Source organism: Phacochoerus africanus, chromosome 5 (genome assembly GCF_016906955.1).
Source record: "Phacochoerus africanus isolate WHEZ1 chromosome 5, ROS_Pafr_v1, whole genome shotgun sequence".
In the NCBI taxonomy this organism is placed as follows: domain Eukaryota; kingdom Metazoa; phylum Chordata; class Mammalia; order Artiodactyla; family Suidae; genus Phacochoerus; species Phacochoerus africanus.
This window is the reverse complement of record NC_062548.1, coordinates 124511633-124528925: the sequence shown is the minus strand read 5'-3', so window position 1 is coordinate 124528925 and position 17293 is coordinate 124511633. Positions and strand designations below refer to the sequence as shown.

The window sequence follows — 17293 nt, the reverse complement described above, 5'->3', positions numbered from 1 at the left end:
GGGAAATTTCCCCAGCCCCCATCAGCAGATGTGGTATTAGTACAATCTATCTTTCTGACCTTTCTGAACTTCCAGCTCCTGAATAGATGCCCGAGATTCTTCTACTCTACTTGTTGAGCAGTGGTTCATGATGGGGAATGATTTTCCTCTCAAAGCAACATTTGGCAACATCTGGAGACATTTTGGTTGTCACACCCCTGGGGGCTGGAGCCTAGTGAGGAAGGCCAGGGAAGCATCCTACAGGCGGAAGAGAACCCCCACGAAAAAGAATGATTTGGTCTCAAAATGTCAATGGTGGTGAGCTGAGAGTCCCTGCTGTGGAAGTTTGCAAGGTCAGGGTGTCTCCAGGGAAACTGGCTGGTCACCAGGAGGGGGCTCTTAGGTGTGTGTCATTTACCTGGTAACGTTATCACAGGTCAGGGTCAGCTCTCTCTCAGACTTGCAACTTCAGAAACTCACTCTCAGGTCTCCCAGAGCTGGTCAAACTCTAGAAGATTGACTTGAATAGGAAGCTGAGTAAATAAACTTATTTTTGCCTTATTAAGTGCCACTAATAAATAGAGCTTGTGGACAGAGCAGATGCTTGTGTTGGCTGCATAGCTTATATACTCCCTGTTGGCAAGAAGCCTGGCAACTGAAATCGCCAGCAGGTGCCTCTGGGGACCTGGAATCAGAACAAGGGGAGACTTGAGGTATCTAATAATACATGAAACTCTGAAGTCTGGACACTTAAAACTCCACTCAAGATGTATCCTGTCAGTGTTGGAGAGACTCAATATTCAGGATAAGTCTTTTCTCCTTGAGAAAGTGCTGGAATGGGTCTTGGCAACCACTTTTGATCTTTTACACTTTCTTCCTCTGCTTCCATGGCTGACCCACTGCCTTTCATTATCCATATTGATTCTTTAATTTTCTCTTTAGTCTCATTGGTTTGGGGGAGAGACCTTGGTTCAATACAAAAATATGTCAAGCATCATTGTGTAACAGGGCTAATTAATTTGAAGATTGACATTAGGACGCTGTCCCTAACTGGAGGCTTTTCCGTCTAGTGGATGGCACTGAGGTGACAACATTTCAGAATAATATGACAGGTGCTGTCAGGATGCTCTGCAAATACAGAGGACACCGACCTTGGCTGCATTGTCACTTAGAGCATCTGCTTTGAGCTCTTAGGCACTGATTTTATAGTTTAATTTTGGGGGAGTAACCTTATTCCTGTGATTCTGAGTCCTGGGAGAAGGACATAGGGCATCATTAGCACTCCTGTGTACTGTCTGCTTGTCCGTTTGATTTTCCTCATTCTGTTCCGAGATTGGTTGTCAGGTCTCTGGATGATGAAAGAGTCCAGTATGCCACTTAATCTTCACCTTCTCTCTCTCGGTATTGGAGGCAGTCATCTTTGACATTTTAAACTGCTGTAGTCAACTGCTGTAGTTTTCCGCCAGGAAATACAGCCAGGCTAGAGGGCAGTCCAAGGATGCCTCGGAGGGTCTCCCTTTGTTCTGTGAAGAGGAATGAATTCTGCAGAGGCTAGTGATACTTGAATGAACTGGATGTGTTTTGCTAGGATCCTGCTGAATCACTCAACAAAGGCAGAAACCTGCCTAAGTGCTAAATCACAAATGATCCTGTCTTCTTTTGAACAGTTGCACACTGATCGAGATGGCAGGAACATAGCGAAATAGAACCATTTGGTGGGATTGTTCAGTGGGAAGGCGAGAACTCCTTGGAAGTACACGTTTTATCTTCCCCCCAAACATGCTGGTTGGGACCAAGTTCTGCCACCTCTCCCAATCCTTCCTTGACTTTCCCCATCAGCTAAGTGGATCTTGTTTTTCTACAATAGTTGAAATCAGGCAGAATTACCTGGGTTTGAATCCTGTCTCTGGCACTTGTTAGCTGTGGGACTTTGGGCAGACAGTGTCTCTGAACCTCAGTGTCCCACCTATAAAATGGGAATATCACCACCTGGGAAGGTTCTTGATGTGTTTGTTATATGGACTAAAAAATGCTAGTTATCATTTTACTTGGAGAGGGCACATCTAAGTGTGTGAATGCCCTAAGCAGGGCATGAATGGACATAAATTCACAGAGAGGTATCAACTAGTTTTATATGTTTTCCAAAAATCCAGTTTTTTGTTCAGAAATCATGGTTATGGAAGATGAGGCCAGGCACAAGAATTCTGTGTTTTTCTAGGAAGGAGAGAGAAAGGGGACAGCCTGGGATGATATTCATGCATCAGACATTGATGCCCACTGGGCACCAGTTTCTGTAAAAAAGATACTTGGCTAACCTCATGGTCTGTCCCTGGGCCAATCCCATCCTTCTGGGTGATGAGCCAGTGCCTAACAGTGCTTGGGTTTTCTTAGAAGTGCTGAATACCCTATGCACTTTGTTAATTTTTTCTTCAGTAATTAATATAGTCATATCAAAGCTGTTTGCAGTTATTAATTATCTCCTAGCCAGATTAATCTTACCTTCTTTTAAAATGTGCTGCATTTGGAAAGGCGTCTGGTAGGGAAAGGAAGCCTATATATGTGTGCTATACCCTTTAAAAAAGGCACAACGATATTTTTGCATTTCAAGTAGAACACAAATACTCTGAGGCTAGCCCAATGAGGTGCTGCTGAGAGGCCCTGGAGAAGTAAGAGGAAGGGGAGGGAAGGAGGGAAAAGGAGAGGGAGAGGGTCCTGGCTTCTGAACTGAGTTTATTTATCCCTGTTGAGACTTTCTCTGCCTCTTTTGCCAAGAGTCTCATCTCGGAGATTCACGTGGGTAGAGCTGCCTTTTTTCTGGATCCTTCCTCACTGTCACGTCTATGAGAGTCAGGAGTTCCCTGAAGGGTTGCTCTGGTCATTGTTGGGACCAGCTTGGAAACCGTTCCCATTTTGCTCCCTCTCCATTGCCCCCTTGATGTTGGTAGGACACCGTCACCCCCTGTTTGTTATTTAGGGAGCCCTTCTGTGGACTCCTGGTGTTGGGGGGAGGACTGGCTCTGCATCTTGTTTGTAATTTCAGTGCCTTGAATAATGCCAGGCAGATCTTCAACTATAATGAAACTTTGTAATGACTGACATAGCTGGAGGCACTTCTTTCACTTCTTTCTGAAGCTCAAAATCAGTCTTTTTTTCTTCATCTTCCCCCTCTCCCCTTTGGACCTAGCATTGATTGGAAAACATGAAAATCAATGGATAGATGTTTAGATACTAGTATAAATCTATGGGAATGCACCAACATGAGGCAAGGCTTACTTCATTGGGAATTGGACTTTTTTTTTTTTTTACTTTCTTTAATTTGTTCAGAGAGAAAAATTGAAATTTGTCCTTTTATTTGTTTTGATACAGACCTAACTCTCCCCCTCATACGCCCCCCCCCCATTAACTAGAGAGCTTTGATCTAGCATGTGTAGTCATTTCTGATCTGTGAAATTGGCAATGGACGAATGAAGCGTAATTGAATTTGTCTGGCCTCCGAAATCTATTGATTTCAAATTAGAGCATCAGTATTAATTCTATTAGGGCAGTCACACTCAGAACTCAGTCTCTAATGTGGATTAAAGATATTCACTTAGAGGTCTATAATTATAACCTTGATGAATTAGCTAGGAAAATAACGTGCCCAGAAGGAACTGCAGTCCTCATTCTAGTGCCTTGTTTTATCTTTGGATATTTTGTTGGCCTTGGGGGCAGTGGAGATGCCCTGGGTGTCTATTCCAGTCAAGATCAAGAGTCCTTGAGCCTGAAGGTGGGTTGGGAATCACTTTGTGTTGTCTTCCTATCCATGTGTCTAGTGGGAGGGATGGTTCCCTGAGAGTTAGAAGAGTTAGAGTTATCTTAGAGATATGCGTCTGATAAGTAAAATACCCAGAGCATTGAGTCTGAGATAAAACTTCTTGGATGTGCTTTCTCCTTGGAGTTAAAACTTGACTGATGCTTTCTCCTGCAGGTCTGAGTGATTTCCCAGCGATTTCTTTGGCTGATACAACCAGGGGACAGGATTCTTCATTCTGGCCGCTAAATGCCTCTGTGCACCACACTTGGCAGTGAGGGAAGGGTGGAGCTTCTTGGATGACAATGGACATTCCACTGGGCAGGATGAAGGCAGAGTGTGTGACATCGACACCACAAGGGTAAGAGCTGCCTCCTTGATGTTTTCCCTGACACCATCACTTATCAAAGTGAGGGAGGATCAAACCTGCCGGTATAGTGACAGAAATGAAGGTCAGACATCAGAGAGACTCTTGTGACTGTAAAATCCACTGGGCAGTTGGGGCAGACGATGAAGGGAGAGTACCAGCCTGGAAGGATTGGGCTGGAGTTGTGTTGGGGGGCAGGGCAGGTGAACTTTGGAAGATCCTGTGTCCACATCGCCCACCCCCTTTTGTTTTTCACAGTTCAGCCTCGAGGGAGTGACACTGCCTCACACTACCTGTAACAAGATTCCATTTGTGTCCATTTGAGTCATTCTGGCTTCAGATGGAGGCTGTGGAGCTTGGGTTGGTAAGAATCTGACTCAGGTCACAGATCAAGGACTTCTTGGAAATAGCTGGCCCAGAGACACATTTTTCTTTGAGCCACATAATGTTGACACCTTTTCGAATCAGTTCTAATTGAAGTTGAGCTATCCCACAGAAGGATCAGGATTTCTGAGTGTTCCTGGAACAGTCTAAGATACACCTACACTGGTCCTTGGTTTGCACAAAGGACTCTGGTTCCGAGTAGCCTCCGCCTCTTAAACAAGTGTGGATGGCTCATCCCAGTTCCCAGCCAGCCCACTTCATTTGTTTAACTTCCTTGTTTGACCACAGGAGGCATTTCATTTTACCATGCCTGGTCTAGACCCTTCTGCTAGCTCTTTGACAAAAGCGGTGATGGTTTTTGTTAATCCTCAGAGATAAAAATGAGCATCTTCAACAAGACCTTGGGCAGCGATTAGCATAAAGGACTGGGGCTCGGAGATAAAGACCATGACTCTCAAGACACGGTCCCTCCATGGAAGAGCTTAGAGTCTAATGACAGCAATAGTCAGACTTGTGGGGGATAAAGAGAACTGCGAAAACACTATAATCTCTTGTACTGGGGGCTCAAGTAAAGATGCACCTGAAGGGCTGTGGAGAAGGTAAACAGAGCTGGGAAGTGGGCATGGGGGAGGTGTGAGCTCTTAATTTGGCGTGGGTGCATTGCAATTCCCCAGAAATCCGTCTTCAGGACACCAGAACATCACAGACAACCATTTCTTTGTATGTGGGTTCCACCATGTAACACGACTGAGTTGGAGGTGGGAAGAGGTAGTTACCATAGAGTTAAGGCTCCCCTCTTGTGGCAAAGTCCACGTTTTTTCCTGTTTCTGGTTGAAAATCTTTCATCTGTGATTCTTTGCAAGTAGGATAGATGTCTGGCTTTTTGGCTCACTGAATCACTCAGCCTCCTGCACGCCCTCCTTTTTGGAGATGAGCTGAGTGGATTACAGGGATCCTTCAGGGAGTTTCCAAAGGGGAGCGGCCACACTAAATAGAGATCCAGGGACAATGAATGTCCCTCTGCTATGACTGTCCCAGGTAGAGGGGGGTTGAGAGGAGAGGGAGTAAATAGGAATAGGAAGGAGAAGGGAAGGTGCAGGGAATCTCTTATTTTTGGAATAAGGTTTTACATTACACATTTTGTGTTTTCAAAAGACTTGCATTTGTTATTGTATCATCAAGGTGTGTATATCATTGTCTGTAGATCAAGATGCTACCCACCCCAGGTCATGTAGCTGGGAAGCGGCAGCTCAAGCACACATTTTTGGAGTCGTAACTTTTTCCTCTTTTCTTTAGTTGCTTCTGATAGTTCAGTACAGATAAAGGGACCTTCATTTATTTCAGTTTAACATTTAAATGTTGGGTTTAGGTTATGAATGTTCTGGAATAAAGGCAAGCTGGGACCCTGCTGACCTGTGCTGCTGGTATGTTGTCAGCTATGCTTAATGTTGTAGGACCACGTCAGATGTAGAGCAGACCGGGAGTTTCCTTGCTGCCTACTTGGCCAGTGGGACTCACACGTTCTTCTGTCCAGGCTTTCTCCCTGGCCTGGGCGGAACCATTTGGAAGGCTCCTGGGGGCAATGGCTCCATGCAGGAGCCTCAGGATGTCCAGGAAATTCTGATCCCTAGAAACAAAGACTCAGATCCAGGAGGCTCTTTGAAGTTTTGTGTGTTCTGCATGCTGGCTCTGGGCATGTCTTCTTAGCTGTCTCATAAACAGTTTTTTCTTTTTAGCTATTGTAAAAATGCTCTGATTCACTAAGGCCTGAATCAAGGACCACCAGCATCTCCATTTCCAAACCCTCAGCCAGGGTGGACCATTCAATGCCATTGACATTACTGTCTGGCTCTTCTATGGCCTGACACTGACTTCTGATTTTCTTTTCCTTACACTGTTACCCACCCCAGTGTACAGGGAGCGTGCCTTATGTAAGAGAAGATTGTCACCAGGAAAGTTTCTGTTCTTGGACTAGAGGATGCTCAATACTTGAGTGTGGATTGAATTTAGATTTTCAGTTCTGTTTACATTTGTTTAGTTTTATTTGGAATATCCGCTAATAGAATTTAGCATGACCTACCCTTTTTAGAAACAGAAATGATTTTTCTCTTAAATTTAATAGAATGAAATGCAAGTTTGTAAGAAGAATATTCCAAAAGATGGCAGTATTAATGCAGAAACATGCCCCCCCTCCTCTTTTTCTTTGATTATAAGACTAACATAGATTTGGGTAAGTGGGAAGGAAAAAGGAATTTAAGTTTTTGTTTACTTTTATAGAATTGATTTTTTAAAGTGGTTTCTGCCCAGTAAAGCAAGTACAGGTGGCTGGTATTTGTTATACTTTTCTTCTTTTTCTGAGCAAATCAAGTACATTATCAAAGCCACTCATGCACATGTGTGCATGTATTGTGTGTCGGCCTTGACAAAACAGTTTTGAGACTATTTCTAAAGTGAGTTTGAGAGCATGAAGCAGAGAGGTAAGAGGTTAATGGCTTTGAAAAGGCTTTATGGGTGCCCCTTGGAGTGAAGTGGATCAATGTGGTTTTTCTTTTAAGCTGCCAGAGAATATCTTGGATTTTAACATCTTTTTCTTTCTTTTTAATCTTACAAACACTAAGAGGCACAGGGTGGCCAGATACAGTATAAGGTGTTCTCATCACGAGTGATTTGGGTTGATAGTAAGTAGGAAGATTATTACAACGAACCTAAGCTTTTCTCGAGGAAGAGAATGAAAATAGCAGTTGATTTTTCTAGCTTGTGGCCAGATGACTTTGGTACCCACAGATGTGCCTGATATGAGGCCACGTGTGTTCTCGGCAGGCACACTAGTATCAAACCTACCGAAAAAAAATAGCATTCCTTAATGAGGATGACTGATAAAATATGTAAAATTGAAGATCAACCAGTCCCTCCTCTCTCCCACTTAAGAAATTAAATACTCGTGTTTGAGGCGCAATGGAAAGAGTTTGCCCTATAAAAGCCGTGTGATGTTGGCCAAACCCTAAGCCTCAGCTTTCCCTATTTGCAACGTGGAGTATAAGATTTACCCCTTAGGATTGCTGGAGCATTAAAGAAAATGATTCACTCACTCCGTGACACTTACTGATTGCTAACTAGTGTCCAGGCATAGCAGGAGTTGCCGGGAAGTCATGGGTGTACAATAATAAATACAAAAGCCTTTACCACAGTGCATGGCCCCAAAAGGTGCTTGGTAAAAATTTCTTAAAGCATTTTTGATGGAGAGTTTTAAAACGTATAGAAATAGAGAGAATAATGCATTCACCTCTTCTGTACCTATCACCCAGCTGCACCAGTTCTCACAGTTATTAATTCCCAAGCCGTCTTATACGATCATGGACTCCTCCTGTTCCCTCCCCCCACACCAATGGGTTGTTTTGAAATGAATCCTAAATGTGGTAGAATTTTATCCATGACATTGTAGAGTATATTCCCCAGAGAGAAACATTCTCTGTAAGAGCATAATTACAATACCATTAGCACATTGAAAAAAATGGACAATTATTATTTTAGGTTATCAAGTGTCTAGTTTACTGTTCAGATGTCCCTGATTTTCATAGACATTTTAAAAAGCACTTGGCTAGCTAGAATCAGCATCTACAGAGAGCCACACACTGGATCTATTGGGTATGTCATTTATTTGATCTGTGTCATTTGTCCTGTATAATTTCCCACAGGCTGGATTTTGCTGACTGCATCCCTAGAGTGTCTTTGAACATGCTCTTCTGAAATCTCTGTTTGATTTCAACTGGTAGATCTAGAGGCTAGAACAAATTCGGGCCTGATTTCCCCCCCCCCTTTTTTTTTTTTGGCTGGAATAGTTCAGAATTGCGTCTCTATTTCCATCCAGAGGCACATTCTATCTTGTTGTCTCTTTTTGTTACACTAGTCTTGCTCAGTGGGTTCAGGTGTTGTTCAGGTTAGAATGTTCCACATCAGCTTTCTGTCTGGGTTTTAGCAATAATGGTCATTGCCTAGATCCATTATTCCTTATGAGCTGCAAAATGGGAGATCTTTTTTTTTTTTTTTTTGCTTTTTAGAGCCACATCTGAGGCATACGGAAGTTCTCAGGCTAGGGGTCAAATCAGAGCTACAGTGGCTAGCCTACACCACAGCCACAGCAATGCCAGATCCTAGCCTTGTCTTCAACCAACACCACAACTCGTGGCAACCCTGGATCCTTAACTCACTGAGCAAGGCCAGGGATCAAACCTGTGTCCTCATGGATACTAGTTGGGTTTGTTTCTGCTGCACTGCAACAAGAACTCCCAGGAGATCTTAATTCTATCACTCCTTCACTCTTTTCCAAAATGGCCACACCATTTTCCATTGCTACCTGTAACACTCGAGGGTTCTGATTTCTCCACATCCTTATGAACACATATTGTATTATAACACAATACTTGTTTTATTATTACTTTTTGATTAGAACTATTCTAGTGATGTGAAGTGCTATCTCACTGTGACTCTGCTTTGTATTTTCCTAAAGAATAATGACCTCGAGCAGCTTTTCATATAATTTTTGGCCATTGGTATATCTTTGGAGAAATGTCTATAAAATCCTTTGCCCATTTGTGTTTCTACTGTGGAGTTACAAAAATTTTTAAAAATCTATTCTGGATACTAGATCCATATCAGATACATAATTTGCAAATATCTTCTCCTATTTTGTGGGCAGTTTTGCTAGATATTTCCAAATTCTCCTTTATTTTATATTCTCAGTCTACAAATGTGCCTCATCCCCACATACTCAGTAATAGAGCTTTTTTTTTTTTTTTTTTTTTCACTTTATGGCTTCGCCCGTAGCATATGGAAGTTCTTGGGCCAGGGATTGAATCTGAGCCACACTGACACCCACACTGCAGCTGTGGCAATGCCAGATCCATTAAACCACTGAGCCGGGCTGGGGATTGAACCCACACCTCTGCAGCAACCCTAGCTGCTACAGTCAGATTCTTAACTCACTGCACCATGGTGGGAACTCGCAATTTTTAGATCTTTTCCCTTTTAGTATTAGCTATGATATTGCACCATAGGTTTAATGTGCATTTATCTTATTATGAGCAAGGCAGAACATTTTTTCCCCTGTTTTAAGACCCATTTGCATTTTTTTCTGTGAACTCTCTGTTCAGACATGGCCCATTTTTAAATATTGTTGTTCTCTTTTTCTTCTCTACCTAAAACTCTTTATATATTAGGTATATTACCCGCTTGTCTGTGATATAAGTAGCAAATATTTTTTTTCTCATATTCTCTTTTTAACATTACTTATGGAATGTTTTCCTATACCAAAGCTTTTACTTTCATGTAATTAAATTGTTGTCGTTGTTTTTGTATATTTTTAGTTTAATTAGAGAGGTTTTTCTCACTTATGGAGGAATTGACCCAAATTTTGTTTAGTATGTGTATAAATATACACATATACATGGTTCACACTACATGTGGGTGTATATGTATATAATATATATTCCTTTATATGTAGATTTACTTATATATATTTTCATGTAGAAAAAAATATATATTTTATATAAAATACATGTAGATTTACCTTTGATTCAGTAAGTATTTTTCTGAACAGGAGTAAATGATGGCTGTTAAATGAATGCTGGCCTGAATGTGGGACTCTTGTAAGTAATGGGGTTCAATACTACTTTTCTTTTCTTTCTTTCTTAATTTTTTTTTTGTCTTTTTAGGGCTGCGCCCATGGCATATGGAGGTTCCCAGGGTAGAGGTCTATTTGGAGCTGCAACCACTGTCCTTGCCACAGCCACAGCAACACCAGATCTGAGCCACCTCTACGACCTACACCACAGCTCATGGCAACGCTGGATCCTTAACCCACGGAGCGAGGCCAGGGATTGAACCTGCTTCCTCAGTGATACTAGTCAGATTCGTTTTCTCTGAGCCATGATGGGAACTCCAATGTCTGCTTTTCTTATGCCACTTTGAATGTGCGAGCCAGCATGCTATAGAGCAGGACGGGTTGGCATAAGGACACTGGCTTGGGCTTCTGCTCTAAGCCTTAGGAGCTGCATGATTCCTTACTCATCTCTTCTGGTCCTGCTTCTCCTTCTGTAGAAGCCCAAGGTAGTATTGAGGGGAAGCTGATGTAAGGAATGTTTGTAACTGGCCAGGGACTAGAGGTGCTTGTAAGGGAACCTTGTACAGTTTGTGAAGATGGATCTTCTTTCCTGCCCTCCATAGGCTGCTGTGGGTCAGACACAGCCAAGAAAGTCAACACTGTACTCTGGCCACCATGACCTAGAGACTCTCACCTTGCCCTCTGAGTGGAAGCATTTGCTCTGACCTTGAGGTGCTTTCTTTTTTCTCTCTTCTAAAAGCCCACAAGAGACCCTTGGTTTATGATGCATCTTGCCTTTGTGATTAGACTTTGTGGAATGAATGGACTCAGAAAGGGCTCTCTTTCATTGGCATGGAGTGAATACAGAGCAAGGAGGCCAGAGCAAGAAGATGGGTATTATGGTTAATAATGGTGTTCTTTGGAGAAGTGACTGTGGCATGATTGGGAAACAGTGGCACCTTCTGATTATGAGGTGGACTTAAGCAGGCAATGTTATGAAGGCAGGCAGTGACTTTATACCCTTGTGGGTTTCCAGGAGGGCCAAGGAGATAAAAAATAACCCACCAGGAGATAATGTCCTTTACAGTCTTAATACTGGCTTAGTGAAAGGTAGGTCCCCAGAACATTTTAGTACTCTACTTGCCATGAGTGTAAGGCTGCTTTCAGAGATCTGAGGTTCCATTAATATTTGGACCAGGCTGTGAGCTCTGATTTAGGCCCTTCAAAGAAAATATCTAACTAAAAATAGAAAGCAGAGGCAGAAAAAAAATCAAATCTCTTAAAGAGGTCAGCAGATCTATTAAGTGTTTTGCCAGCCCGGGCTGTGGTCTCTGGTTTCATGGGAAACCCATTCAGTGCTGGTGTGTCCAGAGAAAATGGCCACACGTTCCTTGTGACAGTAGGCGTTCTCCGAAGGTACTTGCCAGAGGGCTGTATTTTAAGGCTGTATTCGTTTAAGGCTGTATTCGCTAGTGTGTCCTTTTCAGAGGAGGAATCTCTTGTTTTGCTGAGAGCTTTGGCTTTTCGTAACCATAAGGGCAAGGAATTCCTTCTTGACCTTTTTGCTTCCTCTAATGATGTCACCCACTTATGCAGAGTAGAAAACACATCCTCCTTTTGACTTTCCATTTACTGATCTTTTCTTTTTTTTAAATTTTTTATTTTTCAGGGCTGCCCTTGGGGCATATGAAAGTTCCCAGGCCAGGGGTCAAATCAGAGCTACAGCTGAGAGCCTATGCCATAGCCACAGCAACATGGGATCCAAGCTGCGTCTGCAATCTACACCACAGCTCACAGCAATGCTGGATCCTTAACCCTCTGAGCGAGGCCAGGGATTGAACCTGCATCCTCATGGATGCCAGTCGGGCTTGTTACCACCAAGCCACAAAGGGAACTTCCCTGATCTTTTCTTTCCAATCCGTCACCGAGTCCTGTCAGTTCTACTTTATAAAATCCTTGACTTTGCTCCTTCCTCTTTATATCCACCACTGCTGTATGAGTTTGGGTTATTCTCTCACCTAGTCTAGTGAGGCCCTACCTCCTTGGCCCCAGTCATTCCCCCCAGCAGTTTTCCATCCTGCTGTCAATGGCAGCTTTTTCCTTTTGCTTTTTTAGGGCATATGGAAGGTCCCAGGCTAGGGGTCAAATTGGATCTGCAGAAGCCAGCCCACACCAGAGCCACAGCAATGGGGGATCCGAGCTGCATCTGTGACCTACACCACAGCTCACGGCAACACCGGATCCTTAACCCATTCAGCGAGGCTGGGGACCAAACCTGTGTCCTCCTGGATATGGGTCGGGTTCATTACTGCCAAGCCACAGTGGGAACTCCAATGGGGGCTTTCTAAGTTACAGTTACAAATACAGCTGTGTCCACTACTGATTAAGATGGTTCAGTGGTCTTACCTATAGGATAAAGTCCAGACTCTTTAGATTGATGCACAAGTCTCTTTACAGCTTGGCTTCTGCCCACTTTTTGATGCCTTTTGTTGGAAATGTCCCTTTCCCTCTTTGCTCAGCTCTGCTTAAACCTTTACATTTGACCTGATTGCAGCCTCTGCTATGAAGCTTCTCTAAAAAAGGTCATTGTTCTCTTCTCAGTAATTCCAAGGATGCTTCACTCACTTCTGTTGTAACACTTCCCACACTGGATTATTGGATTATAATAAGGAAAGAAATAGGAAAGGATTAAAGTGGCTTATGTGTGTAATAGAAATAGCATAGGCTTTGGGGTTAACCCAACCTGGGTATAAATCGTGACTCTACCATTTACTTATCTTGTGATCTTGGACTCAACTGCTCTGAGTATCCATATTTCCTATACACATACCTTATATTACTGAAAGGATTAAATGACATAATATGTATAAGCATCTAATGGTACCCAGTTGGAACTCAGTATATAACAGTCTCCTACCCTTTTATCGACATCATCAGCTCTGAGGAAGCATCATTATATTGGATGATGGTCACATCTATTATTTGCACTCTGAGAAATGGTTCTGGTACATCCTGGCGAGTGTCAAGACTTACAGCCCCTATGTGCTGGGCCAGCATAGAACTGGGGATCATAGATTGAGAGTGAACAGCCCATATGTGCTGGGCCAGTATAGAACTGGGGATCATAGACTGAGAGTGAACAGCCCATATGTGCTGGGCCAGTATAGAACTGGGGATCATAGACTGAGAGTGAACAGCCCATATGTGCTGGGCCAGTATAGAACTGCGGATCATAGACTGAGAGTGAACAGCCCATATGTGCTGGGCCAGTATAGAACTGGGGATCATAGACTGAGAGTGAACAGCCCATATGTGCTGGGCCAGCATAGAACTGGGGATCATAGATTGAGAGTGAACAGCCCATATGTGCTGGGCCAGTATAGAACTGGGGATCATAGACTGAGAGTGAACAGCCCCTATGTGCTGGGCCAGCATAGAACTGGGGATCATAGACTGAGAGTGAACAGCCCATATGTGCTGGGCCAGTATAGAACTGGGGATCATAGATTGAGAGTGAACAGCCCATATGTGCTGGGCCAGTATAGAACTGGGGATGGTAGATTGAGAGTGAACAGCCCATATGTGCTGGGCCAGTATAGAACTGCGGATCATAGACTGAGAGTGAACAGCCCATATGTGCTGGGCCAGTATAGAACTGGGGATCATAGATTGAGAGTGAACAGCCCATATGTGCTGGGCCAGCATAGAACTGGGGATGGTAGATTGAGAGTGAACAGCCCATATGTGCTGGGCCAGCATAGAACTGGGGATCATAGATTGAGAGTGAACAGCCCATATGTGCTGGGCCAGCATAGAACTGGGGATGGTAGATTGAGAGTGTGTGGAAGACTGCTTGTGAAGGGAGGGAGGAGGTGAGGGAGGAGTGTGGTTGTATCAGGAAACTGATAGTGCCATTAACTTAAAAAGGTTTCCCCAAGTCAGTTTCTTCCCTTGCGTACATACCTGAAACCCCATCCCATGAAGTGTAACTATATCTTCAAGATATAGGGTACTTAAGGACAGGGAGATAATTATATCCTCTTGACTGTCCACATTGAAACAGAGGGAATAGGGCTTTCTCCAAAAGGAGTGAAACGTTGGAACATAAGAGGAAACCAGCATCTTTTGCGAGAAGTGACCTGAGCCTCCAGCGATGTGTGGGTTGCGGACGAGGTGCAGAGCAAAGGCGAGGGCTGTTCCTGAGGGTGTGTGACCCAGCCCTAGGAACAAGGAAAGATGAGTTACAAACTGGGCAACAACTAGCTTGTCTTGTCTTTGGAGGAAGGCTCGTGGCTGAGACTGGAGATGCTCGTATTGTGTAAGTGATCCCAAATGCCTTTTTTTTTTTGCAGGGGGGACATGGGAGGTAATTTTGGATGTTTAAAACATTAGAGAAATAGGAATTAGGATTCATGAAAATTATATGGTAGACTCCCCCCCCCAACCCCCCCCTCCCGATACATAAACCTAAGTTTTTTTGAAAAAAGAAAACACAAAAACCAAATGCCCAAAACCTGTTCTGTGTTGCTTTTCTTCTGGTCAAAATGGGATCATGTACTCTTTTTTTTATTCCGTTTTCTGTTTTGCTTTGAGAGGAGCCCAGCATCTTGGAAAGGGCAGATTAAAAATAAGCTTGGCACAGCTGGCTGGATGGACCAGTGCTAATACCATCTTGTGTTCCTTCCAGGGCCAGTGTGAACTTCCTCCTCTCCCTTCCCAGCCAGCTCTCCGCCTCCTGGATCCACCATGGTGTTTGGTGAGTTTTTCCATTGCCCTGGACAAGACGAGGAACTCGTCAACTTGAACGTGGGGGGCTTTAAGCAGTCCGTGGACCAGAGCACCCTCCTGCGGTTTCCGCACACCAGGCTGGGGAGGCTGCTCCGCTGCCACTCGGAAGAGGCCATCCTGGAGCTCTGCGATGACTACAGCGTGGCGGATAAGGAGTACTATTTTGATCGGAACCCCTCCCTGTTCAGATACGTTTTGAACTTTTATTACACGGGGAAGCTGCACGTCATGGAGGAGCTGTGTGTGTTCTCCTTCTGCCAGGAGATTGAGTACTGGGGCATCAACGAGCTCTTCATTGATTCCTGCTGCAGTAACCGCTACCAGGAGCGCAAGGAGGAAAACCACGAGAAGGACTGGGACCAGAAGAGCAATGACGTGAGCACTGACTCCTCGTTTGAAGAGTCGTCTCTGTTCGAGAAGGAGCTGGAGAAGTTTGACCAGCTGCGATTCGGGCAGCTCCGCAAGAAGATCTGGATTCGGATGGAAAACCCAGCCTATTGCCTGTCGGCCAAGCTCATTGCCATCTCCTCCCTGAGCGTGGTGCTGGCCTCCATCGTGGCCATGTGTGTCCACAGCATGTCGGAGTTCCAGAACGAGGACGGGGAGGTGGACGACCCCGTGCTGGAAGGCGTGGAGGTCGCGTGCATCGCTTGGTTCACCGGCGAGCTGGCCATCCGTCTGGTTGCTGCTCCGTGTCAAAAGAAATTCTGGAAAAACCCTCTGAACATAATCGACTTCGTCTCCATCATTCCCTTTTATGCCACGCTGGCGGTAGACACCAAGGAGGAGGAGAGCGAGGACATTGAGAACATGGGCAAGGTGGTCCAGATCCTCAGGCTGATGAGGATTTTCCGAATCCTCAAGCTTGCCCGGCACTCTGTGGGACTGCGGTCGTTAGGGGCCACACTGAGGCATAGCTACCACGAAGTTGGGCTGCTCCTTCTCTTCCTATCGGTGGGCATTTCCATCTTTTCTGTGCTCATCTACTCGGTGGAGAAAGATGACCACACGTCCAGCCTCACCAGCATCCCCGTCTGCTGGTGGTGGGCCACCATCAGCATGACGACTGTGGGCTACGGAGACACCCACCCCGTCACCTTGCCCGGAAAGCTCATCGCCAGCACGTGCATCATCTGTGGCATCTTGGTGGTGGCCCTTCCTATCACCATCATCTTCAACAAGTTCTCCAAGTACTACCAGAAGCAGAAGGACATTGACATGGACCAGGGTGGTGAGGACCCACCAGAGAAGTGCCAGGAGCTCCCTTACTTTAACATCAGGGACATTTATGCCCAGCGGATGCACGCCTTCATCACCAGTCTCTCGTCTGTGGGAATTGTGGTGAGCGACCCCGATTCCACAGATGCTTCGAGCATTGAAGACAACGAGGATGTTTATAACACAGCATCCCTGGAGAATGGCACAGCAAAATAAGCGGGGACGGTCGTGCCTGTATCTTGTGTCCCTTCCCGATCTTAGGTTAACACAGCTTTAGAAACCTCAGTGGGTTCGTTCAAAATCATTTAATTCTCAGGGTGTACTCTTCAGCCATAGTTGGACATTTCATTGCTCTGAAATGCTAGAAATGTCTTTATTTTTCTCAGTGAGGCCCGTTAAATGCCTTGCTCTGAAAGTTATTTTTTACCAGAGAGGATTGTGATATGATTTTGGAAAAAAAAAAAAAAAAAGGGTAAATGGTAGTGGGTGGGATGTGTTGCTACGGCTTCTGTATCATTCTGTGTTTATCATTTACTCACATTGAGCTAACTGTAAATTACTGGCAAATAGAAGCAAGGGCCCCGAAGACTACATGCATGTAAGTAAGATCCACAACATGAGACAATGCATGTAAATCCATGTTCACGCCCTCGACATGGAAATTAGGAGCCTAATAAACTGCCTACTTCAGTGTGGAGACTGTCTTGGTTGTATGTTTTTATGTCAAATAAATGTATTTCAGTGTGTTCCCGATTGGCTTGGGAGGAAAATGCTCCTTTTGGAGCATCAAGGGCCCTTTCTGAATTTTTTTTTTTTTCTTTTTAGGGCTACACCCATGGCACATGGCGGTTCCCAGGCCAGGTGTCGAATCGGAACTACAGCTGCCAGCCTACACCGCGGCCACAGCAACCCCAGATCCGAGCTGCGTCTGTGACCTACACCACAGCTCACGACAATGCCAGGATCCCTGCCCCACTGAACAAAGCCAGGGATCAAACCTGCATCCTCATGGATACTAGTTGGATTCCTTTCCACTGCACCACAATGGGAACTCCCTTTTCTGTATGTTTTCGAATTTGGGAGATACATCAACAGTGGACTAGTTCTTTTGTTCAGTAGACTTGATGGTGGGCAAGCGGGAAGATCATGCTCATGATTAAACCACACC

The 17293-nt window shown here is 44.5% G+C and overlaps 1 protein-coding gene across 3 annotated transcripts in view; it reads left to right on the top strand.

Annotated features, from left to right (window-relative positions):
• KCNS3 (potassium voltage-gated channel modifier subfamily S member 3) overlaps nucleotides 1-16822 on the top strand; it is a 39223-nt gene extending 22401 nt beyond the window's left edge. For 2 of the 3 annotated variants that reach the window (XM_047782593.1, XM_047782592.1), the window contains exons 3-4: nucleotides 3947-4130; nucleotides 14807-16822. In XM_047782593.1, the coding sequence (XP_047638549.1) occupies nucleotides 14866-16341 (1476 nt within the window). In that variant the 5' untranslated portion in view covers nucleotides 3947-4130; nucleotides 14807-14865 and the 3' untranslated portion in view covers nucleotides 16342-16822. Of the gene's footprint in view, nucleotides 1-3946; nucleotides 4131-14004; nucleotides 14438-14806 lie in introns of those variants that run through there. The other variant, XM_047782594.1, reaches the window with a different exon arrangement.
• The last annotated feature ends 471 nt before the right edge of the window (nucleotides 16823-17293 follow it).